The sequence below is a fragment of the Prinia subflava genome, chromosome 1 (genome assembly GCF_021018805.1).
Source record: "Prinia subflava isolate CZ2003 ecotype Zambia chromosome 1, Cam_Psub_1.2, whole genome shotgun sequence".
Lineage (NCBI taxonomy): Eukaryota > Metazoa > Chordata > Aves > Passeriformes > Cisticolidae > Prinia > Prinia subflava.
The window spans coordinates 118,754,775-118,770,502 of NC_086247.1; the positions used below are offsets into that span (position 1 = coordinate 118,754,775).

At 41.3% G+C, this 15,728-nt stretch overlaps 1 protein-coding gene across 1 annotated transcript in view; it reads left to right on the forward strand.

Annotated features, from left to right (window-relative positions):
* The first annotated feature begins 1,433 nt into the window (after nucleotides 1-1,433).
* Nucleotides 1,434-15,728, forward strand: part of ANKRD28 (ankyrin repeat domain 28) — a 118,478-nt gene continuing 104,183 nt past the window's right edge. Inside the window, exon 1 of the mRNA XM_063409443.1 lies at nucleotides 1,434-1,573. Within this exon, the coding sequence (XP_063265513.1) occupies nucleotides 1,547-1,573 (27 nt within the window). The 5' untranslated portion in view covers nucleotides 1,434-1,546. The remainder of the gene's footprint in view (nucleotides 1,574-15,728) is intronic.

Below are 15,728 nucleotides of genomic sequence, written 5' to 3' on the forward strand. Positions count from 1 at the left end.
CACAAATAATAAATTAGAGGGCTATTTGAAATTAAAACATTTACTCATCATAATTAGTATTTCTAGACATATCCAGATGTCAGAAACATTCATTTAAAAATGTGGTAATGTTGATTTTTTTCCCCTTTGCCTAGAAAAATCAGACTAGAATTCTTAATTGGTTAAAATGAAATAACCTAAACAAACATACCCCATCAGATCACTAGTATTCAAAGCTAACTAAAATATCTACCTCAGCTAGTATCTACAGAAAACCTTCCTGTTCTCATGTTGCCATTCTCCAAAAGAACATGTCCATGTGCCAGGCTCCTACTGGAATCAGTAACAAGTACATCAGTGAGGGCAAAACCACACAAACGATGGTTCACGCACCATACTCTCATTGCTTTATTAAAATTTCATTTTTCTTATGTTAATACTAAAGTCTAAGTAGATTTGACTGTATGTGGAGCATTAAGAAGTCACAGTCTATTTTGAAGCTACAAGAAAATCAAGAAACTTGAAGTATTCATATCAGCATTGGCTGTAGCAGTTTGCAATTCCAAAAAGCCTCAGCCTCTGCAGTCTGCTATTTTTTAGGAGGAGAAATCAAAATTCAGGAGACGATAACTCCTCCCAGTCATAGCTACCCTGCTGGGCTGACTGGCTGCAGCATTATTTTATAGAAGAACAGCAGAGTTTCAGGGTTACATACGTCACTTCTCGTACTTTCTGGTTGATGTACAGCATATAATAAGCCTATAAATTATGTGCCAAAATACAGTATCAGAGCATGGCAGATGACACCTCCACTGGCCCTCTGCCAAAAGAGGAGAACACTGAATAAATACATTGCAAACCCATCTCTATCTTTTTCGAATTGTCTTCAATATTCTATCTGTACACGTCTGCTCCGTCTGGCATTCTGTCAGAGCGTCTCTCTGTGTGTTTATCTGGCCTGATGATACTCCCAGCACGACGCCCCTCCAGCTCTCCCTCCTTCCTATTCCCGCACCCTTCCCATTGGACCAGGAGCTCGGAGCTGCCTTAGGTGCCGGAGGAATCCGGCCTCGGGCGCAGCCGCCTGTGCCGGTAACCCCCGTTCCCCGGTAACCCCCGTTCCGGGGCTTTTCGCTCCGAGGGGCCGAGGCCGTGCCTGGGCATTCCCACGGGCCGCGCCGCTCCCGGGCCGCTCCCACGTGCCCATCTCTCGTTATCGCCCCGTGCCGGGCCCGCCGCGCCCGGCCCGCCAATCAGAGCCGCCCTTACTCTGCCCCGCCTCTCGAGGGCCAATCAGCGAGACCCTTGGTGGTGCGCGCGGGCGGGTTCATTCAGGAAGCGGCTCGGGAGCGCGAGCGGAGGGGCGGGGCCGACTGGGCGGGGCGGGAGGAGGCCCCGCCCCCAGCGGGGCGGGGCGCGCGGCCCGGGCGCGGGATGGTGGCGGGCGCGGGGGGCGTGGCCGGGGGCGCGGTCGGCGCGCGGGCTGCGGCGGCGAGGGGGCGTGGCCGCGCGGCGCGCGGAGCCGGGAGTCGTTGGCGGCGGGCGGAGGCGGCGGCGCGCGCTCGCCATGGTGTTCCTGAAACTCCGCGAGCAGGTGCGGATTCCCGAGCTTCCCTTCCCTTCCCCTCCCCTCCTAGGGCCGCCGGGCGCGCCCTCCGCCGCCGCGGGGTGCCGTGCGTGCGCGGGTGACAGGCGGCGGGCAGCGGGAGGCAGCATGGCTGCTGCCGCCGCCGGGGTCCGGGCTGGGTGGGAGGCGCCATGTGTGCGCTCGCAGGTACCGGGCCGAACAGGTGGCCGCGGCTGCCCGCCCGCCTCTCGCCCTGCCTCGCCGGCGGGTCCGTGCCGAGCCCCCGCCCCGGAGCGGAGGGGAAGCCCGAGAAGGGTGATGGGGGTGGGTCTGGGGGCTCCCCCGGGCCGGGCCAGCCCTGCCCCGCGCCTGTTTTGGGGACGGAAGCGGCTCTGGACGGAGGTACCTGGGCCTGAGGGACTGGCCGGTGTGAGGGGCTCGACCCGGAGACTGCCGGCGGGAGGCGGCGTGCCCGGAGCGGGAGCGGGAGCCGGAGCTGGCGCCGCTCCCCCGGACCCGGACCCGGCCCCGGCCCTGCGCAGTTTCACGTGCCCGGGAGCCGCCTGCTCGTCCCTCCACCTTTCGCTTCCAGGCCTTTAAAATCTTTTGTTCCGCCGCCGTGTCTTTCGCCTCCCGCGGTCTTGACAGACCTTCCCGAGCCCGCGCTCCCCTCCTGAAAGCGAAGGAGCTTCTTCGTGCCTTCAGTGGGTTGTTGCTCTCGTCGCATCACACCCTTCTTTGTCTGCCAGGCTCTTGGGTTTCCATCCCAGCTGCTGAAAAATACTTGTCTTCGCTGCTCTGTCCTTTCCTGGTGTCTCCCCTGTCCTACCTATTGTCTCCTGTGCGGTATCAGGATACAAAGGTGGGAGGGTCTGCGCTGCCAGTTTGCCGCCTATGAAAAGATGTTTCTTAGGAATGGGGTTTTCTCGTGTTTTCATGTCTGTGAGGTCAAATTCCGTATAAAAAACTCATACATCCTGCTGTGGGTCTCCTTGTTACTCCTCCTTAAAGATAACGAACTGTAACTCTTAAAGACCCCACCCCAGTCAAAAAAAAGTAAAAGAAGAAGAAAAAAAAAAAGGCTCGTAGAAACTTGGGGGTGGTTAGGCAGCTGGTATCTTGTGTCTGTTTGTTATGCTGATCACTATCAGCCCATCCTTACCTGCGAGTCCTCTCATTAGTTACATGTTTTCACACTTAGCTTGCATGATCCCTCGGGATCTTGTTCTAAGGAATATTTGGTGATATGGGACTGGGATCTCTTATGGCCTGCTGTGCTGTATGTAAACTTTGTGAAGTCTCATGTTGTTTCAGAACCTCATCCATGAATCAGCAACTATTGTGGATCTGAAATACACTCAGTGTCCCTTGAGTTAGATTTCCTTTCAGGATTTGTTGCTGTTCTTCTATGGGAGACTTCCCACAGAAATAAGCACTTGGTCATCTCTTCTATTAAATAGCCCTTGGGTTAAAACCAAAAACTGCAACCCTTCTGCAAGTATTCATTTTGAAATAGTTAACAAAAAAACCCATTATCAATATGTTAACATGAAAGTACTGTATTTCAGAACTTTTCTTCTGGCAAGAATCCTGCTATTGACAGGTGTTGAAGTGAAATATTGGACTGTGTGGGACCATTGGTTTGACAGAGTAATGCATGGGAGGTTTTCAGCTTCTGTCATAATGCAAGTTTTAATCCAGAAGAAGTACAAGGTGGATTTTTAGAGGCCCCACAGGTCTGTAAAGGTGAATTGATACACTGGGAATTGAAGTATTTTTTCACATAAAGGTGGGGTGCTAGGCAGGGAAGGGAAGGAGGGAAGGAAGGGAATGCTGGTTTTGGACAGTCTTTTGTAGAGGCAGTGATTTTTAGCAGCAGCTGCATTTCTGCTGCTGGAAGTGTCAGTTGCTTGACAAATCAGTTATTTCAAACTGAATTCTGTTATAACTGTGCAAGTATGCCAGAAAGTCATGAGGAATCATGTAACATGAAATCCCTCAGCTTGGGTAGGTACAGGGCATTCCTGCAGGCCAGTGTTGCAGTGCGCTGCGAGATGTCTTGACTTGAGGACAGGATGCTGTACTGAGAGTGTGGCACCACCCGCTCTTCATGAAAACCAACCTGTGTACTGTGTGGGAGCAGAGGTATTCCTCTTCAGTGGTTCATGAAGCATGCTTCTTGTTTGCTTGAACCACATACTTTGCTCACAGTGGCGTGTTTGCTTAGAATAAAGTAAGTTGTCCTGTGTATTTGTAGTCCTTACAGTGACTCTGTCTTCAGTGGTGGCTGTGCTTCACAGGGAAGCGCAAAGGCTGCTCTGTTTGTACTGTTCAGCTGCTGTGAAGAAGGAAAGTGATTTGCTAGGTTCTTTCTTCTGCTATCAGATTAATAACTTTCTGAAACAAAAATCCTACTAAATAAAGTATTACTTAAATGTAATTATCAAGATTAGTTTTCCAAATTTAGCATAAACCTGTTGATTTTATTCTTTGATAACGTAGAAGGGCTCTGCATTGAATGTCAGAATTATGCTGGGGACAGGCAGACATATGCCATACAAGAAGCTTAGTGTTTTCTTGCACTTGTTTAGTTTTTCAAGTTACTGCCAGCTAGTATAAAAGCAGTGCTGGGGAAGTTACAACGAGGTGAGAAATTCTGCTCTGAGGCTCTTAGTTGAGCTCAGAGGGTGAAATCCCAGTTCCGCTTGCTTGATTTAATTTACTTAGTACCTGATAAACAAAACTTTGATCCTGCAGATGCTTAATGTGTTTGTGAAGCTCAAATATTTGTTTGTCTGTGGAGGCTGATTTGACACGTTTAACCTTCAGAATACAGGTTTTCCATGCACTGAGAAAAGTAGGCCTTTCCTTGGGTTCAACAACCAGCCAGCCAGTACATTATAAATTTGTGTTACTGCTTGAGCTTTATTGCCTTGCCATCCTACAGGTAGGAATATATTTCAAAGTGTTGACATAACTGAAGGTGTACACTGCACTTTCAGAAGTGACTTATGTCTACTTTCAAAGTGTATCAAGTATCAAAAAAAACCTCATAAACCATGTTTGCAAAAATTGCATCTAAAGCTAAATTGAACTGTATTGGGCAAAGCTGATACCTGTAATGCTCCATAGCAAACTGTAACTCAGTGTAGAAAAGCAATCATTCAATGTCAAATTAGAGGCTGTAGATTGTTCTCGTTGCTCTTTGGTTTTTGTGCAGTGTTGTGTAGTTGTTGTTTAATAACGAAGCAAATCTGCAAATTCTGAATGTTAAACTATTCAAGGTAGAGATGAAAAATATGGTAAATGTACGTTATAATTGAGGTATTTGCTGTTAGGTTTATTTGCTTTTGTGTTGTCTTCATATATTGGTGGTTGTATACCAGGCTCTCCTAGATGAGAAGCTGCTTTAACTACAAAAATGCTAAGTGAGATGAAGCCTAGAAAAGTTTGTTTCTTTCTGAAATGCTGTTAAACAGCTGTAAGAAACTGCACTGACAGTCCAGTTTAGGTCAAGGGTCACTAGTGTTTTATCACTTTTTTTTGGTTTTTTTTCCTTTATAGGGGATTGTGTGGAAGGGAAGTTATGGGATGGGGGAAAAATAGGAGTAACTTGCTTGTGGGTATCCATAGTGGTATGCCTTGGTCTCCTGTGTCAAAGTCCTCTTACCTCTGCATGGCTGACTGTGAAAGGCTAAGTATCTTCTGGGGTTTTTTTGTTCTGCAATCATAGTTTCTAGGTGCATTAAATGTTTGTCACAATAGATACATTCTTACTTGAAGGGGTTTGAGTTAGTCTTTCTTACACCTAAGAGGTAATTGACAGAGTAGTTTTTCTTGGTGTGTAGGTAAAATTTGGATTGCCCAACAGCCCAGGGATTTATTCCTTTTCTGTTACAATACTTGCATGCATATGTGCCTACAGGTCATCTTTTAGGCTCACATAAGCCTACATCTCAGCAGAGTTTTGTTGAAAGGTGTGAAGCAAATCAAAACTGGCTTGATTTTGTTTTTTTTTTCCTTTAGTTTTGCAGCTATATAACTATTTCTGGAACAACTCATTGGATGCAGTGTCACTGTATTTGGTAAAGCTTTAATTTTTCTTTCAGTGCATCATTGTTTTAATATTATGCATTCCTTATTTTCTCTGACTCTTAAATGAGTAATAGGAAGATGTCTTAGGGCTAATAATGATGGGCATTTGAAAGGATTTTGTATGGGATTTTTCTGTATGACTGCTATACTTGTGCTTGAGGCAGTGATTTATTTCCAGAAGTCAGATATGAGTGGTAAAAATCTGAGTATGAATAACTGCATGAGGATATTAGAATGACCACTTATCTCTAAAGTCCTTGAACAGTGAGAGCACTGACTTCTTTATTACCCATTTATATCTTTCTCTTAGCTAAGATGGATCTTGTTCAATTGGCAGTTAAACAAATGTTTGCAGTGTCATAGTGAACGCTCTGAATGCCTGTATGGTTGCTATTTTCATTACTGCCAGAGTTAGACTTCATTCTTTTAGAATTCATGCCAAGAATAAATGTCCCAACTAGTTCCTTGTTACACTAAGAGGAGGAATGGTCTCCTGTGGTGATGAAAAGGAGCTGCTGCTGTTCAATGAGGGAGGGATATGGTGGGAATGGAATTATGTGGTATTGCACTACAAATTCTGTTCAGATGTAGACTAATGAGATGTGTGTTTTATTTTTGACTTTCTTTGTAGAAGTTACTTAAAGTTACTCTTCTTTTAAAAAACTTAATAATTTCTTTCATGAATCTTGTAATGGTTAAGAACCAACTCTTTGTGCTTTGTTGTCCATTACATGTTCTTCCTAAAATTTGCATCTAATCTTTTCAAACTGCATACAAGATAATTAAATTAAGAAATTGTAATTCTTACCAAGACACCTGAAGTCTTACTGTTAGTTCTCTTGTTCCCAGCCCAAGAACTTACATGTGCTGAGAAGATAAGTTCCTTGAGCTGATGGACAACTCTGCGTAACTTGAACTCTGTTTATCTTGTTATACGCAGTAATTACCAGCCCTTCCATTAGAATGTGTTGAGAGAACCTGGTTCTACCACGTGTTCGTTTGGGGGGATCAGATTGCCCCATGATAACTTAGGAACTTTTGACTTGTGAACAAGCAGTTCTCCTCAGTCAAGAAAATAAACCTTTTAAAAGAAGAAGGAAAAAAAAGGTGGGGGAGAAACAAAGCAAGCCTTTATTCTGCAGTCAGATCCTTAAGGCGGATCCTGTTAACTCAGCAGCCTTCTGTGAGAAGCGTCTATTCATGTAGATAGCATCGAAGGTTTCTGGCCATTATTTGGAAGCAAATATCAGAGGAAAAAATGAGGCAAGTGGGCACGTCTCTATAAAGAAGTGACTTCTTTAGCACCCACAGAAAAAGATGATTCCTGTAGGAAGCTAGTAGCTTTTGAGGCTCTGAACTAGTCAGTCTGCTATCTGACATGGATTGTTGTTTTCCCAGTTTCCTATGGTTGTTCCATTCACTGAAATAGGTTGCAGAATAAGATTATTGAAATTAAGTATATTTGGTATGATATATTTCATATTCTCCACCTCATTTTTTGTCAGCAAGTTTGTTTCTCATTTGCCATACCTGATATTTTTCTCTAATCAGCTCGGCCATCCTGAGGTCAAACTAGTATCTGATGATTTGTTTTCTTGCTCCTGCCAACTTTTTACTTTGTTCTTACCTCTATTCCTTACTCCTATTTCTGGAAATTGAGTGGGAGACTCGTTGCCTTAGTTACAGTGACTAGCTGTTTCAAAGTTATTTATAATGTTTGTGTTTAAATAACCTGTATCACAATATATTTCACATCAGTAAAAAAAATAAACAAAGCAGTACATCACTGGGAGCATGCTTACAGTGCTGATTTTTGGGAGGTTTGTTTTCCTTTCATTGTTGGGGGTGGCAGACAAGTTCTAATCTGGCATTTGAAGATGCATCTGAAATAAGGTGTCTTGGTGTTATCCTTGGTACAAATGAGACAAGAATCTTAATGTCTAAGTTCCAAAATATCAGGGAATGTTATTCTTTCCTTAGTGAAGACATTAGCACTCTCCCCGGGGGGTGGCAATATACTGGTTTAACTCTGTTAATTCAGTTGTGATTCTGGTGTTGATGAATTATACAGCACTGACCCATTTCAGCACAGAAACCAGAGCTAATGTAAGAGTGGTGGGACTGAGTAGTTGGGAGAGAAGGGAAGATCAGACCTGTAGCCAGCTGTGTGGGTGCAGAGGGATAAAGAGGAAGCACCAGCCGTGATATGCAAATAAGAGAGGGACAAAATAGTTGGTTTGCAGCTTTCCTGTAGATTAGGAAACTGCTTGTTAGCTGAAGCTAGTGACTTAGCTGATAACTTCTGTCCTTAAATAATGAGATGCTCTTTACTGTGAATTGAATATAAGCTGAGATTTTGATTGTTTATCTCTACAATAATGTATGTATTTGAATTGAGTGAACAGTACTATATAAGTAGATTGTTTTTCTACATGAATAAAGTCTACCTGTTTAGAGCAGCCTGAGAACAAATATTTGTCTCAGTAAATTACTGAAATGGTATATAAATTTGAGAAGTATGAAGCAGGCATCTGCCTATTCTAATGCTTGAGGTCTGGTAAAAAAAAAAAGAAAAACAACTTAAGCTTATGTTGTTAAGCTTCAGAACTAAGTTTAGAGGGATGGGGGTGAAAGTGTTTACAAGTAATTGTAACTGACTCATATTAGAACTTCCTGAATGTTCAGGTTTTGTAGGTTACTGCCTGTTTACATGGCTTAAGTCTAATTCTGACTGTGTCCTGAATTGTTGTGAAGTCATCCTAAATGTTTAATGCTTCCATATTCTCAGACAATGAAATTCACTTAATGGCTTTTCTAATTCAAGATGATGAGCATTTGCCTGTAAGTCATTCTTGGTCATTTCTCAGTCATGCAATTATACTTCAGGTCCACTCTCACTTTGTGCTGAAGTCCTGGACCTACTTCCATCTGATGCAGAGAAGAAAGCATGGATACATCTGGATTTATTTTTTTTTACTTTGGCAAAGTGAAGATACAGGACTGCCTTAATGAAGGAGGAGAAGGGAGCACCAGCAAGAACAGTCAGCATGACAAAATGAAAATGAAATTGCAGTTAGTTAAAGCATTGAGACCAAAATGAGCCTTTTTTAGAGCTTACAGAACTTCTAGTAATCATGAAGAATCCATGTTTTTTTCAAGACTTTGCTGTTTGTCCTCCTCTTTGATTTTATTTTGATAGCTCCATCTATGCTGGTCCCCTTGACAAAGGATGAAGTTTAACCTTCCATCAGGAACCTGGTCATGAAGCAGCAGGCAGCATAATAGACCAGGGATCTACTCTGCTCATAGATGAAGAAGTTACTTGTGTCATAGACAGCTCACCTGGGGGCAGTGAAAAACATTTTCAGGAAGTTCTGTAGTTATTTATAAACTAACATAATCTATAACTCATAAATAATTAAGTAATTTAAATCCATTGCTGCAGACTAAGTTTTGTACCGTGTTTGGGATAATTGGTATTCTCTCCTTCCCTGTCCCATCTTCAGCTCATCTGCTTCTTCTGTCACTTGCTCATGAGAGTGGACAGGTGATCTGTGCAAGTCCATTTTTTCATCCCAAGCACTTGATGTGTCTTTCCTGCCTCAGATCTCTGTGTACTGTCTGTTAACATTTCATTCACTCACCAGTGTGTCCCCTCAAAGTATTGTTGGTAGGTTAAAATGAAGGACATAAACTCAGGAGAGGAAGAAAAACAAAATGCTAACATTATTTGTCTGGTTACATTATTACTTATTGTTTCAAATTAATGCAATGTCCCAAGTGATGGTAGAAGGATGCTTCAGAAATAGCTCTGTCCGTTTGTAGCTGCAGAGTTTTGTTCTGTTCTTGCTGTGTTTGCTAAAACATGAGGATTGATAGAAAGAGGTTTTATGCTTAATACTGTGTTGCTGTGCAGGCTCTACCAAATCAGAACCCTGTAATGGTACTGATTGATGGCTTTTATTTCCTTTCCTCCTTGTCTCAGTTCCAGGAGCTGTATTAAGGGGTACTTGTAGAAGAACACTTTCTCTTCTTGTTTCTGTCATCTGCAAGTTGCCAAGACCATTACTGACCTGCAACAGTCCTGATCCTGCAGTAACCAACCAGTTCATTTATTTCCTCCACTCATACCCCCTGACATTGTTTGTGGTTTCTTTCCATCTATAAGCACAGGAACATTTAAAGATTATTATCTAACACTACTTAGATTGCAGAATGGTAAATCTATTAAAATAAAACCTTTCAAGTAAAGAATATTTTATGACTTGTCCATAGACATTTCTCTATTCTTTTTACCATAAGTTTAGTAAATTATAATTACTGCAATCAGTGATGTAAGTAGTCAAGATAATCTACTCCATAAGAAATAGAGCTCAAGAGAGGAGTTCTTTGAATGTTTTCATACTGAGAGAGAAGAGGAAAGGTGAAGAGAGGATTTATAAAACACCAGAGAGAACCAGGAGGACAGAAATGATTAGGATATCACAGCTTGTCAACATCAGTAAACAGCAATGCTCTTCTGATGAACTTCAAGTTTCATAGTCAAGGATCATCCAAAAACCAACAGGTATCTGGATACCCCATGGAGCTGTGTTTGCAATGACTTGAAGATATTAATTCCTTTTTCTACCTCCTGCACCTTTTTACAGCACAGGAAGGGGACTTCCACAGCATCTATAATCTCAAACTAACAGTGTGAATAATACACGGAAGAGGATGCCTCCTGCTGTTTTTCTACACCCAGAGATGTAAAAAATGTTTTTGGATCAAGTATATCAAATTTGTTATTTTGGAAGAGTAAATATAGCTGCATGCAGCCATATCTTTTATCTGAATGGACTTTGACACTGCACATCATGAATTTGCCTCCTTTTTATTTTTTTTAACTCAACATCTAGAAGCCATAATTGTTTAAAAATGGGATTTTTTTTAATAGTGCGCATTTGAACAGATTATTCATGAGGTTTTCATACCTCAAGGTTGATAAAATTTCTGTAATACTCTGCATGTGTTAAAACTTCTATTGTAATCATTTAAGTATTAAAATTACCGCATACATAATTCAAGAATAATTACCAGAAGTGCCATGGTTCATGAATCTGTGTCCACAAGTATTAGAAGAATTTTGCAGAAAAATTGCCATGACTGTTAAAAACCTGTTCATTATATCTTTGTATTTTAGCCTTATTGTCATCTGGAAGGCTCTTTTGCCTTTGCAATGGCTGTACAAAATACCCCCCACATTTAGGATATCATACTGGTTTCCTGCCTCGACATCCCACCCCTTCCATGGAGGAGCAGTGAGAAATGTTTCCTTCTGTAAAGCTCTCTGCTGGGACTTACATAAGCCAAAGGAGCAGTATCTGTTTGAAGGACAGGAGGAACAGCAGTGCCAGCTGTGCTGTGGAGGCTGTCAGAGCAGTTCAGCTCTGTGTCGTTGGAAGTTTGGCACATCAGGATTAGCAGTGCTCTCCTCCATGTTGAGTGGAGGTGTTGCAGAGTCATTTGGGAACTCTCATTCTGGAGGAAGTTCTTAGAAAATTAGCTCTTTGCCTCTGCAATGACCACAAGCACAAATAAAACCTGTAGGCCTGAAGCTTGATCTGGTGGCAGCAGTCAGCCACAGTGACTGAACGCAAAGACAGGATGAAGAGATCTCAGAAGTGTCTGCTGGAGCTCAGCCTTCCATATTGTGGCAGCCCTTATTACCTCGACTGACACACAGGTGTTCATATGTGTCCAGAAATGCCGTTTTGTTGGGGATTTTTACATACATGTAGTCATACATATATGACTGCAGTACCCACTAGTGCTTCTTTTCATGATGCCTGATGCACCTTGTCTTTGGGAAAAGTAACCTGTAAAAGTAGGATGGATAATTGAAGAAAAGAGGAGGAAATGTTGGAATTACATCATTTGACCTCGAGGTTTTGTGACCTGCTCTTGTGTGGAGTGCAGTGACATGTAGCCTGCTGGGAAGTGCTGTGTTGTCACGGGGTGGCTGTTCAGAATGCCAGGTTCTTACTTTTCACTGTGCAGCATGGCTGCAGAAGTGAGGTGGCAACTCCTATGGTGTATATTTGCACTGTCTTGATTTTTTCACTAGATAAGAAACAATGAAAATGGCCTGTAACAAGCAACAGAAACATTAGGATATGTTTTTCTTGTAATTCTGTTTTTCTTTTAATAGGTTAATTAACAACCAAAACTATGTTAATTATATGACTTGGAAATTTTCTACCACAGTGAAGGCAAGTATTTTCAGCTGACAGATAGGAGAAGGAAATACAGATACATGAACTACTGAATGCAAATATATTCGTGGTGTAAGGTAGGACTGTGTGTGTGAGGAATGGAGTACATTTCCTGAATCAACCATGTTCTTTTAAGCCAGTAGAGCAGGTAAATTTTCATGAAAGGCTGGAGTTCTGTAACTTTAGGATGGAGTTTAATGATATGCCACTCCTTGGGTTTTTGCTTTGGTTTTGTGGAGTTTCTTTGGTTGTGGGGTGTTTTTTGGTTTGTGTTGTTGTGGTGGGTTTTTTTGTGGGTTTTGTTTTTGTTTTTGGTTTTTTGGGGTGTTTTTTTTGTTTGTTTGTTTGTTTTGTTTTTGTTTTGTTTTTTGTTTTTTTGGTTGTTGTTGGGGTGAGTTTTTTTTCATTTGCAAAGTTTCTAACAATAATGGTTGAAACTCACTGGCTTCTAATCTCCTGCCTAAGGCCATGGTTTGATATTAGATGGTATCTGAGCTTAAGCAGTCTGCCATTCTTTCCTTCTGCAAAGTAGTGAGAAGGGAGGGGAGAGGCAAATTATTTATGTTAGCATAGGACTGTGAAGTTGTTTCTTGAAAGTTTTCCTAAGTAGGAAGTAGAAAGGAGTGTTTTGGATCAGATAAACTTACTCTACTGTCTGTCTTTGTGTCAGAAGTCATGTAATCACAGATGATGTGTCTTGTGAGAATGTCCTTTGGTTTGGAGGCTGGAGGTGAGTGGAGAAACTTGAGTGTGGTCTGCCTTGGACCTTTCTCTCTGAGTAACTTTCATACTATTGGTCTTAAACTTCTTAGCATGTGTTTTGAAACTCAAGAACAGGCTTGATTTTCTTGTCTGGTTCTTGATTGTTCTGGGGTTTGAGTGTGGTTGTGAATTCCTCTTTAACTGTGAAAGAAAACCCAGGGTCTTCAGAAGTCTGCTTCTATTTATAACACACCATGTTGACTTACACTGACTGAAAACTTGAAAAAAAGTTCTTCTGTAACATCCTCCTTTACCACATGTGCTGCCTTTCAGGATCCTCAGCTTTTTCCCATCCCCCCATCTAACAACACCATGTCAATTTTCCTCCAGCATTTTAAAGTTGTTTTTTCCCCCTCTTAGACTGATCACATGCTCTACCAGTCAATTTTACAACTGGAGCTCTGAAAATGACACCAAAAAGACTTTCTCTTGCCTTCCATCTCACAAGGTTACAGTGAAAGTGTAAGACCATGTTCAGGTACTTCAGTTACCTGAAAACCATATGCCAGAACTTGCTGCGGCCTTTTTTCTCATAGAAACTTATATGGATAAAAGGCCCTTCAACATTTGTGCTTCTTATGTGTGCAGCTTTTATTCTTGGACAGCATCCAGTGATGGTTTGGAGTCATGCCTGTTGTGACTAGTGATCCCTCTATCTCCCTGCACAGAGATACATGCTTGGGGTAGGGAAATATCTAATAAGAAAACAAGCTGATAGAAAAATGCCTAATAATAAATGTTGAAATAAACTCTACAAATAGTAATTAACGAAACACGTCAGTCTAAGAGTAAACTGCAACCTTCTGGAATGGAAGAATATTTTTCATCTCAGCTCAATAGGAAATGGAAACAAAAAATAGTAATTAGTGTTTTATATGTTCCACATATCACCTCCTATAGTTGTATGAATACCACAACATAAGCACACTGGTTGTGCAAATATTTTTATCAGCAGCTAGAGAAGATAACATTTTGAATTATCATTAATGAAAACCTTATCAAGGTGGACTGTTCCTTACTTTATTCTGTTTCTCAGTTTGACGGTGCTGCAAAAACATTTCATTATGGGTTATGGATGAGGCTATTCATTCATCTGACTGGTTTTATTTTCTGGAACAATGGTAAAACTACAAAGCTTTGTTTAAAAGGAAAAAAAACCAAATTGGGCATGTCTTTTGACTGAGAATGCACTGGGAATAATTACCTTGGCAAATAAGGGTATAATAAAATTGTTCTTAACAGTTTCCAAACAAGCAGTAACCTACATATCACCTGTACGCTTGTGAGGACTTAGGTTACAGCCCCTACTTCAGGGTGATTCTTGAAGCTGGTCATCAGCACTGTTTAATTTTTTAGAAGCATTTTAGCCTAAAAGTCTTAGGCAGCTGTTGAGGGGCTGCTTTATGAGTAGGTCAGCTGTCTGTGGGCTGGAGGATGGTATTATGCTGCTTCTAGTAGGTGTCAAACCCCAGATGGGTGACATAAAAATGTAAAACATTAAACAAATGAACACGGGAATGGGGGAAGGGTGAGGAGAGGGAATGAGAATGACAAACATTAAATAAAGAACTATTTTGCACAGTGTTAATAAGAAACATAGTTTGATATTTAAAGCAGCTTACCTAAGTATCAGATTATAGATTTTCTTGGTAAGAGGACAGAATATGAGAGGCTAGCAGAATCTTCTTTGCTATGCTGAAATAAATCAAGTTACTAAAAGTATGCAAAGTTTTGAGAATACCTGTATTATGTAGCTATTAGTGTTTAAAAATCAGTCAGTGCTGCAAGTTGAATTACATTTATGGCAAATTTCTTGTTATTCTGTACTTTATGTTCCTTGTTTTACAAGAGATACAGAGTACTTTTTGTTTTGCTTTTTGTATTATGTTGTACAAAGGTTCTCAGTGATAAGACTAGACAAAAGGTTAATCTATTTTCAGTGTGGTTTATTGGCATGGATTGTGGGAACTTCAAGGGAATGTTCAAGTTTGAGTATGTAGAGAACAGGGCAGGGAAATTTTTGATTTAAAAATTACATTAGGAAAAGATATTAATGTAACTTGCTAAGATTTAAGTATAGCATCTACTTGCTTTCAAGGAATTATAAAAAATAACACTTAAGTAGTATATATTTGTTGCCAGAGGATTGAATTCAGACTGCTTCATGGACGGAAGTCATGAGCTAAGCACTTGGAACGAGTTTGTGAAAGCTCACTGTTTGAAAGCAACATTAGACAGTAGCCTCTTCTGGAACAAATGGTATTTTCTTTACAATTACTCCTTTTAATTGGTCTGTTCAGTATTGAAAACCAGAAGAAGCTGGGAAAAAGAAAATCTTCTCATATGAAGTGAAATCTGACAGAACTGTGCTAATCCTAAAATTTTGACAGACTTTGTGGCCAACCCCAAGTCATTGATTCAGCTCATTAACTGTCGTCGTATGAAGGAAATACCATGGACTACTTAAGACATTTTTGGAAGATTTTAATTAGTGGCATATGTAATTAAAACAACTTCATTTTTTAAAATTTCTTTGTTAGCTGCTCTGATAAAATCACAATTTAAAAAGTATAGCGAAAGTAATTAATGTATTAAAGTAATTAATGCAGTGTAAAGGTTATCATGTGCTATTTAAGTGCATCCGAAAAGCAAAAATAGAACTCAGGATAACTCACTTTGATTTGCCCAGCTCTGCCCTTCTTCTGAACACAGGTAGAGATTAGTTGAAAAAGTGTTAGTAAAGCAATCAGCTGTCTGTTCTGAAGAGTGTTACACCTGGTGACCTTATTTAGTGGTAACTTGCTTGTCTTCTCCCTGTGAAGGGATTTAAGCAGTCAGGACTGGAGGTACTGTTGCAACATTGCATTGCACTTGTAGAGTGATGCTAGAATAATCATTTTATAGGGGGTTTCTTGTCTCTGGTGCTGGTGTGCTGGCTTACACCCTGTTTAGTGCACATCATTTTGCTGTTCTGTGTTTGGAAGGTTGTCTTCATATCACTGGGGTTGGAAATGGCCTCTGGAGATGATCAGTCCAACCCCTCCCAAGGCAGGGTCGCAAAGAGCAGGTGA